The sequence below is a fragment of the Sinocyclocheilus rhinocerous genome, unplaced genomic scaffold, assembly GCF_001515625.1.
Source record: "Sinocyclocheilus rhinocerous isolate Xijiao unplaced genomic scaffold, SAMN03320098_v1.1 scaffold38, whole genome shotgun sequence".
Taxonomy (NCBI): domain Eukaryota; kingdom Metazoa; phylum Chordata; class Actinopteri; order Cypriniformes; family Cyprinidae; genus Sinocyclocheilus; species Sinocyclocheilus rhinocerous.
The window spans coordinates 283719-293615 of record NW_015666482.1 but is presented as its reverse complement, the minus strand read 5'-3'; the positions used below and the strand labels follow the sequence as shown (position 1 = coordinate 293615).

Sequence of the window (9897 nt, the reverse complement as noted above, 5' to 3'; positions counted from 1 at the left end):
TGTGACCAGAATAATTTATGTAGTTATCTATTATTTATTTGAAAGAATTAAAATAACCTTTTCATGTCTATCCTTGTATCATTAACTTGTCGAGGTTGATATAGGATTTAGCAATAAGTAATTAAATACTTTTTGGAGAGAGTAATTTGTACAGTAATCTAATTATACTGTTGAAGATGTAATTAGTAACTAGTAGTAATTAATTACTTTTTTAGAGTAACTTACCCAACACTGGTAGTTAAGTCATAGTTTACTGACACATAAAGCAACATCATAGCTTTACAATATGCACATTCCAACCAAGAAACCATGAATATGAACATAATTGAGAACAAATTTACCAATATGCAGTGATTTCATATCTTTACAGTCAAGTATGCAGTGACGTCATATTCAGGGCTGTCCTTTAGGGGGTGCAACTGGTGCACTCGCACCGGGCCCCGCTCCCTACCTCGCACCGGGCCCCACGTCAGCTAAAGACGGCCCTGGTCATAATTGAGCATAATTGAGAACAAATGGCCAATTTTCCTAAATCAAATACTTTAAAACCAAATACATGAACTTCATGATTTAGGTTTACCGCATATAAAACGCAGTCAGCAGATCTTCTGTGTAACCCAATTGCTCTAATCCTTTTTGCTGACATGTGATTGGTCAGATTTTCAGGCTTTGTCCTAATGACCTGCACTTAGGCATTAACTTACAGTTATAGAGCCAATCACTCTGTTGCAACTAGGCCACATGCTCTGTCGTTTTTAAAAAAATAATATAATTTTTTTTTTTAAATGCTAAAATGTGTTTGTCTCATGTTAAACTGAGTTCATTTCTGATGCTGTGCTCAGGCCATGTCCCAGCTAACAGAGGCGTCAGACCGTGAGCAAGAGTTGATGCAACAAAACCGAGCCCTACTGGATGAACTGAACGCAGCTCGGGCCGAGCTGGACCGCTCGCAGTGCCACAGCCGACAGGAAGAGTCACGGCTGGCGGAGGAGTGTGACGCCCTTCGCGAGAGACTGGAGGACGCCCGCAGGGACATGAAACTGAGCGAGGAGGCCTTGGCCCAGACCGTATTCCAATACAATGGGCAGCTGAGCGCGCTGAAGGCCGAATGCTCCGTGATCACGGGCAAACTGGATCACGAGAGGCAGGTGAGGCAGCAACTGGAGGCCGAGGCTGAGGCGAGCAGAGCACGACTTCAAGCGGCACTACAGGAGGCCGAGAGATGCCAGGTCAGCTTCAGGTTTTTTGTTCAACCAAAGGGAAGGGATTTTAGGAACTGCTATCAATTTGTCTTTTATTATTGTTGCAACCTCTCAGACCTCACGCACGGATGCAGAGCGCACTCTCCAGCGAGACCGTGAGGAGCACCAGCGGGCGCAGGAAAAGCACATCTTTGAGTCCAGTACACAACGGGACACCATCCAGTCCCTGTCCCAGAAACTCAGCAAGGCCGAGGCGCGTGCCAACAGCTTCGAGAACGAGTGTCACCGTAATGCTCTGACCGTCGCTGAGAAAGGCGTGTTGTTGGAGACTCTGGCCCGGGAGAAAGACCAGGCCCTGGCCAAACTCAAAGAACTGGAGGCCACGGTACTGAATGAACGGGAGCAGGCCAGCCGTGCCGGGGCCAAACAGGAAGCCATGCAGGAGAGACTGGCCCAGGCTCAGAGCGAGAACGCGCTGCTACGACAACAGCTGGAGGAGGCGCTCAACAAGGGCTCGGCGAAGGATAAAGCCGTTACAGATGTGCACCAAAACTTTGCAGAAATGCTGAACCAGATACGTGCAGACGGAGAGGAGAGAGTCCACCTGGTGGAGGAGAGAAGCAAAGAGCTGGCGAAGACGAACAGCGAGCTGAGAGAGCATAACTACAAACTAGAGCAGGAGAAAGCTGAGAGAGAGGTAGAGGACACCGAGATTGTCTCCTGTTTTTTTCTTTAGAAATGGCTGTATCACTGCATTTACTGTAAGTGAAGAACATCCAACATCCTGTTGTGTCACTAAAGGGCTTTATATATATAAAAAAAAAAAAAATTTAGTAATATATTTAATATATTTTAATAATAATAATCATGATAACTGCACATACATAAAGGTTAAATACAAAGATATATACAACACACCAGAAACATTTCGTTGATTAAGCAGTGGTCAAAAGTTATTAAAATAATACAATTCATGCAAAAATAATTTAAAATTTTTTAAATAATAAAAATAATAGTAAAAATATATATGTAAAACAATAATACATAATAATATGATAAATATAATAAAAAAAGATTTTAGGTATTTTAGGTTATACGTTTAATTTTAGATATCCAATGAGAGCATTAAGCTGTTGTTTTTTTTGCAGGCTTCTCTGAGGCAGCTGCAGCAGGAGCTGGCTGACTGTCTGAAGAAGCTGTCCATGTGTGAGGCTTCTCTGGAGGTCAGCACACGGTACCGTAATGATCTCGAGGAAGAGAAGGCGCGCACACTCAAGGACATGGACAGATTGAAGGGAAAGGTAACCATTAATCTTCTTATACTTCCTGAAAACTGTCCGATCAGTTTGGTGTCAGTCATTAACAGTACAATCTGTGTTTAACCGGAGTACCTTCATTCCCTGAACAATATATGTTCATTTATTGAATTCAGCAATATAAAAAAGTGGGGTTACCACTCACCACACTACAAGTTGCTTGCTCTTATACTCTGTTTGTGTTCAATTGCAGCTGCAGGAATCTGAGGAAGTGTACGTCCAGGCTGAGAAACGCATCAGCCAGCTGAAGAGCTCTCTGGACGATAAGGAGCGAGAAGCCTGCAGTACCGCTCAGAAACTAGAGGAGGCGCTAGCTGCTTCTACAGGCAAAGAGCAAACCATTAAACAGCTGGAGGAGGCGGTGCAGAGGTACCATTAATTTGTGTAAACTGGGTGCAGAAACACTCACTCATTGACTTCACGTAATAGGTTGCACTGTAACAGCAATGGTACTGATATCAGTGACGTGAAGAATTAAAATCACACCGTTTATTACAGAAAATAATGCATGTATGTGTGTGTATATATTAGTGCTGTCATACGATTAATCGCGATTAATTGCATCCAAAATAAAAGTTTTTGTTGACATAATATATGTATGTCTACTGTCTATATTTATTATGTATATATAAAGACACACACATAGAGTATATTTTAAAAAATATTTACATTTATATATTTATATTCTTATATTTTATATTTTATATTATACATAAATATATTTTATATATAAACATAACATATTTTTCTTAAATATGTACGTGCATGTGTTTGTATTTATATAAACATAATATACAGTATGTGTGTGTACTGTGTATATTTATTATGTAAACAAAAACTTTTATTTTGGATGCGATTAATTGCGATTAATCGTTTGACAGCACTAGTATATATATATATATATTTACATTTACATATTTTAGTAGTAATATATTGCATAATTATTTATGTGAAAATGATACGAATATTTAGATTCATGTTCAGATTCATATAGTAATGATATTTAGTGCATACTATTAAGGTAAGTCATTTACATTAAATGAATATGTATATTGTATTTATTTTCATATATTTCAGTAGTCACTTATTGCGTATTAAGTTATTGAAATTAAAATGAATATTTTCAAAATATATTTATATTCATATTTATATATTTAAGTAATAATTCGTTGGATAATATTAAAGTATTTCATTGGAATAATATATTTATTTCCATATTTAAATATTTCAGTAATGCCATTTATTGCATACTTTTACGTTTTTGTAATAAAAATGCATTCAAACGAAGCACCTTGTTCTCTATCATCTTACATCCATCAGCTAAGCAACACAAAAGTGTCCATCATTATTAACTGTAATCAACTTCTAAGCTATCTGATCATGGTTCATGTGATTATGATATCTCTGCAGGTTAGAGATCGAGAACGCCGGACTGGAGGCCATGGCCAAACAACAGACCAACCGCATTGAGGTGCTACAGAAGGGTGTTCAGGAGGGTGCTGTGGTGAGTTCTCTGTCCTGACTCAGCTGATGATGGTAGATTTAGACGTTAATCCTGACAGAACCTCCTTTTACCCTCTTAAGTCATCTGAGCTTCACTTTAGATGAACTCTGTTTAAATGTGCCAGTGCAGAATGAGCTTGACTGTACATGTGAGTCAGTCAGAGAGGAGATTTCATATAAACTGATGTAGTCGGTCTTTTCACAGCTATCAGGCTCATCACCTGGAGAAGGGGTTGGTATCAAACATCTAGCTGTGATTCTAACAGTTCATTTTTTGGCTCTTCTTTCTTTACTGTGAATTACAGCTCTTCAGGACCTCAAATCTTACTGTGATTTACTCTTTAAATGAACAAGAAACAATAAAGTGTCTGTATGCTTTATTGCTTTTCTCTAGTATGGTTGTTAGTGGGGTATTTTCTCCGTTTTGGTGGTGGGTTAGGGTTTAGGTTGATTTGCATTGATTGTAAACTCTCTACCTTCTGCATTTCTGGTTTCTGAGATCTAAAGTAGATCTAGATCTGCATGAAGTACTTTGTTCAGAGAGTGAATTGAACCCATCAGATCCTGTTGCATATTGACATCTGTGATGGTTCTCAGGTCAGGAATCGTTTGGAAGATCTCGTAACAAACCTCCAGAGCAGTAAGATGACGCTAGAAGAACAACTCAACCAAGAGGTGAACTTTATAATAAACCTGTCACAATGCTTCAAAATGCATCTAAATGCAATGGATGAAGAGAGGATAGACTGAGAAACTGAATTTCAGTTTATTCATAGCAGTGATATTTAGTATCACTGATATACTATTAGTTTTTGTTAATATTTTAAATTAGATTTTTTTTTTTTGATTTTCTTATTAATTTTAATTTTAGAGAAAGTTTTAGTAATTTTGTTACTAAAAATAATTTTTAGCATATTTGTTTTTTTAAATATGTCTGTATTTATTTAATTTTAGTACTTTACCTTAAAGGGATAGTTCGCCCAAAAATGAAAATTCAGTAATTAATTACTCACCCTCATGTCGTTCCAAACCCGTAAGACCTTCGTTCATCTTCAGAACACAAATTAAGATATTTTTGATGAAATCCGAGAGCTCTCTGACCCTCCATAGACAGCAACGCAACTGCAATGTTCCCAGGCTCAGAAATGTAGCAAGGACATCGGTAAAAGTCCATGGGACATCAGTGGTTCAAACGTAATTTTCCGAAGCTACGAGAATATTTTTTGTGCGCAAAGAAAGCAAAAATAACTTTATTCAACAATTCTTCTCCTCCTCATCCCAATGAGCGCCGCCATTGTGCAGAGAGTATCACAATGCATGAGGAGAAGAATTGTTGAATAAAGTTATGTTTGTTTTCTTTAGTAATTAATGACAGAATTTTCATTTTTGGGTGAACTATCCCTTGATGTGTGTTTTTTTTTTTCTCTCTTTTTTTAGTCTTTGATTTAGTTAGCGATAATAACCCTGATTCGTAGTGCTACAGGAAAATATTATCTGTTTTTTCATTGCGGTCCTCCTCTCCAGGTGCAGAAGCAGAGTATGCTATCCCATAATGCCCAGGACTCACAAGCACTGTGGGAGGAGGAGCTAAAGAGCCGCTCACGACTGGGACTCCGCCTCTCTGAGCTGGAGAAAGAGAAAGGAGAACTGACCAATCAGGTGCCAGAAAGATACAATAATGCCCATCCAAAATGTGTCATTGAATTACACCTGATATTTTCATAAAATATGGAATGAATGTTTGTTCTTTTACTTTGAAATTTATATAATGCAGTACCATTCAGTCATTTGGGGTCAATACATTTATTTTTCTTTTTTGTTTTTCTGTTTTTTCTTTTAAATAAAGAAATAAATACTTTTATTCAGCAGGGATTCATTAAATTGATCAGTAAAATTAATATGAAGCAGCACAACTGTTTTCAACACTGATAATAATCAAATGTTTCGTGAGCAGCAAATCAGCATATTAGAATGATTTCTGAAGGATCATGTGACACTGAAGACTGGAGTAATGATGCTGAAAATTCAGCTTTGATCATAGCAATTAATTACATTTTACAATATATTCAAATAGAAAACTGTTCTTTTAAATTGTAATGATATTTCACAATTTTTCTGTATTTCTGATCAACTAATTCAACCTTGGTGAGCAGAAGAGACTTCTTTCAAAAACATCAATTGTACCGACCCCAAACTTTGAATGGTAGTGTATGTATAGAGGAATATACTGTTAAAAATATTATTAGATGAAAATATTATTGGTGATATTTCATATCACACAGTGGAACACATGCCAAAGTGTCTTGTGGCCAAGAGTTTCTAACAAATGTGTCCTCTCTCTGTATTTTAGATGGAGCTCGAGAAGAAAAAGGCCAAAAAACTAGCCGAGCAGAAGAAATCTGTGGACACCCGTCTGGAGCAGGAGATGAAGAGAAACACTGACCTTCAGAAGGAAATGTACAGGTGACCCTTTAACCTTTAACCCCGACTGCTGCAGCTCTACACCTGTAGACGTGTTTGAGTATGTAGAGAAGCCGGCTATGCGGATCCTCCTGCTTGTGAATCTGTGAGACACACACATACAGTGCACATTGCTTTATCTTAGCAGGACTGACTCCAAGCCTGTCTTTTGTGCTGCTGCAGTGCTGCAGAATGACTTACAGCTGTGTGTATAGTGCGAAAAACCTTCATACAGCATTTGAAAACTGATATATTTAGAAAAAAGTGTTACAGGATATTTGACAGCACAAATAATCATGTCATTATTCTTTTTATCCATGTTAATTATGGTGGAAATGAGAAAAAGTAAGAGGGATCATTTAAAAACCAAGTTGTTTAACTGGTGGAGCAGGTTATTTCATTTTAGTGAAAGATTATAAAGAAATCACAATCACCGAAAGACCTTCGTTGACTAATATATATATAGTACTTATAGGGCTGGGCGATAATTCGATAACGATAATTATCACGATATAATTTTCCTCGATATGAAGAGTTCGATAAATGTTCTATATAATGTTTATGCGCCACGAAACAGCGTGACTCATTTGAATCGCGCCACACGGACCATTTATCCGCTCGGATCGCGGTTCAAACTGCCGCTCGGCGCGAGCCCACTAGAGCAGATGTGTTTACTTCAGTCACGTGAGCACTAAGCAGCACTGTGAGATTCAGTGTGAAGCGCTTGAATTCAGCGATGAACACAAATGACTCGGTGATTTAATCTAGTTTAGAGGAGAAACACTGTGTGCAACGAGACAGTCAGAAGGCTTTTCAATCTACACATCGCCATCATTTACCATGGATTTACTGTAGTAACACTCACTGCACCATGGTATTGTGGCAGAAATTTGGGATATTCACACTAAATTTTATTACAGGAGTAATGGTATATAATTATAGTATGTGTTTGATTAAGCTATAGCATGTGTGCATTTATACTGAATGTTTTTAGACTACTGTTTTTCATACAAACAGGCTACCTAAAGATATTTATTTTGTTAAGGAAAATTAATGGTCTTGTTTCTACAACTTTCACTTTGGAGCAAAAATCTGGCTTTAAACTTGAAAGAAATAAAGATTTGACATTTATCGTGTTAATTATTGATATCGACTGATATGAAAAACATTATCGTGATAATTTTTTTGGCCATATCGCCCAACCCTAAGTACTTATATACAATTATATTATTTATTAATGTGTTGTATATATTGATATTTATTGATAATAGCCTTTTGTTTTTATATTTTAATTTAAGTAATTTTGTTATGAGCTTTTGTAATGTTTTTAGCTTGTGTTAAGTAACATATATATACACACACACACACACACACACACAGGACATAGGTACCTATATCTCATGGTTTAATTGACTTCAAATGCAAGCAGCAGTGTTCTTTTTAAAAAAATACTCTATTATAATATTATTTATTCTATTTATATATTCTATTACAATATTTATTAATATCTTGTATATTAATACTTATTAATAAGATTTTGTTTTTATTTTTCATTTAATCTTACATTAAGTAAATTTGTTTTGTATTTTTGTCATTTTTATTAGTTTGTATTAAGTATTTCTATTTAGCTTTAATCATTTTTTTTTTCAGTTTTAGTTTGTCATTTTAGAACTTAATTTAGCTGCTAAACCAACATTTCTAATACTTCATTTGCATTTTGCATCAAATATTTATATTTTATTTTATTTCAGCTTTATTTCAATTTATAACAAAAAAAAAGTATACAAAGCTGTTTGCACCCCGCTCTTTTGTCACTTTTGCAATTTTGGTGCATCGATCTATTTAATTACTTCGTATAAGAAACAATGACCGGCACTAACAAAAATAGTCTTCATTTAACGTTTTATTTTACATTCATCACCAGCAGGAAGAAAGAAGTCTATTTTTGTGAGTGCGGATCATGGTTTCATATATGAAAATATAAAACCAATAACAACACTGTTACAGAATGTCTCTAATTTCAGTCTCTCTTTCTGTGTGTGTGTGTGTGTGTGTCAGGTTGAAGACACTGTTGAAAACGGCTAAGAAGCAGCTGCGGGAACAGGGCGGTGGACAGCTGGACTCTCCTCTGGGCAGCTTCAGAGCAGACATGAGCCACCGTCTGGAGGCAGAGAGCGCCGTCAGCAGAATGAAGACTCGGGTACAGTCTCAGCTTTAGCCATTTACAGACCTTTGCAACATTTTTTGGTCAGTTTTAAGACTGTTAGATGAGATAAAAGCAAGCAAACTTGATATAGTCTCTTTATTTCCTCCTGTTCTGCTTGCGTCCGAACCTGTTGCCACCTTCCTCTGGCGCAGGTGGATGAGCTGCAGTCTCAGTACGAGCGGGAGGCGTCGCGCTGCTCGCAGCTGGAGGAGGTGAACAGACAGCTGAAGGAGAAGCTGTCGTCTGTGAAGAGCCTGAGCCGAAGCCACGAGCAGCTGGAGCGCAGCAAGAGGCAGCTGGAGGAGGAGGTGGCCAGTCTGCGGCGGCAGCTGGAGGCCGGTGTGATGGACCAGAGCCAGGCCGAGCAGTACCGCCGGGAGACGGAGGAAAGAGCCCGACAGGAGATCCGCCACAAACTAGAGGAGGTCAACCTCTTCCTGCAGGTACACAACATGAGTCAGAGACTCAACATTCACCAGAATGCGCTCACTTTAGCATTGTGTTTATTGTTGTTACATATTTCTATGCAAATCCAAAGTAAATGATCATTAAGCACCAAATAGAAGTGAAAAAGCAAGCAAATACAAAATCGTTACTGGCCGGTTTCAGTCACATTATGCAAAAATGATAACTCATTTTATTTTATTTATATTTTATTTTACATTTTAAGTATAAAATATTATTTGTAAAAATTTATTAGAATAATTTTGCTTATTATTTATGTATTTTTCACTCTTCACATGCAGACATTATCTTATTTTGTTTACTGTTATTTTATTATTATTTATTTTATATATATATTAATTAGAGTAATTAGAATAATTTTGTTTTTTATACATTTTTAGACATGGTTTCATGCAGGCATTATATTTTGTTATTTTATTTTATAATATTATATATTTTATTTAAATATAAAATATTACTTTATAGAATAATTATAATAATTCTCCTTATAAAGTTGATATAATCATTTTCTTCATTTTGAGATTTTGTTTCACACAGACAGCATTTTATTTTATTTATTTATTATTTTTATTATTTTACAAGTTAAAAAACAAAATGTATTATTATTTTATTTTATAATATTATATATTTTATTTAAATATAAAATATTACTTTATAGAATAATTATAATTCTCCTTTTAAAGTTGATAAAATAATTTTTTTCATCATGAGATTTTATGTTTCACACATACAGCATTTTATTTTT

At 36.2% G+C, this 9897-nt stretch overlaps 1 protein-coding gene across 1 annotated transcript in view; it reads left to right on the top strand.

The window, feature by feature from the left end:
- ankrd26 (ankyrin repeat domain containing 26) overlaps positions 1-9897 on the top strand; it is a 44231-nt gene that overhangs the window by 30050 nt on the left and 4284 nt on the right. Inside the window, exons 32-41 of the mRNA XM_016543538.1 lie at positions 843-1229; positions 1318-1899; positions 2351-2503; positions 2712-2887; positions 3929-4022; positions 4619-4696; positions 5546-5680; positions 6372-6484; positions 8540-8681; positions 8840-9130. Of these exons, the coding sequence (XP_016399024.1) occupies positions 843-1229; positions 1318-1899; positions 2351-2503; positions 2712-2887; positions 3929-4022; positions 4619-4696; positions 5546-5680; positions 6372-6484; positions 8540-8681; positions 8840-9130 (2151 nt within the window). The remainder of the gene's footprint in view (positions 1-842; positions 1230-1317; positions 1900-2350; positions 2504-2711; positions 2888-3928; positions 4023-4618; positions 4697-5545; positions 5681-6371; positions 6485-8539; positions 8682-8839; positions 9131-9897) is intronic.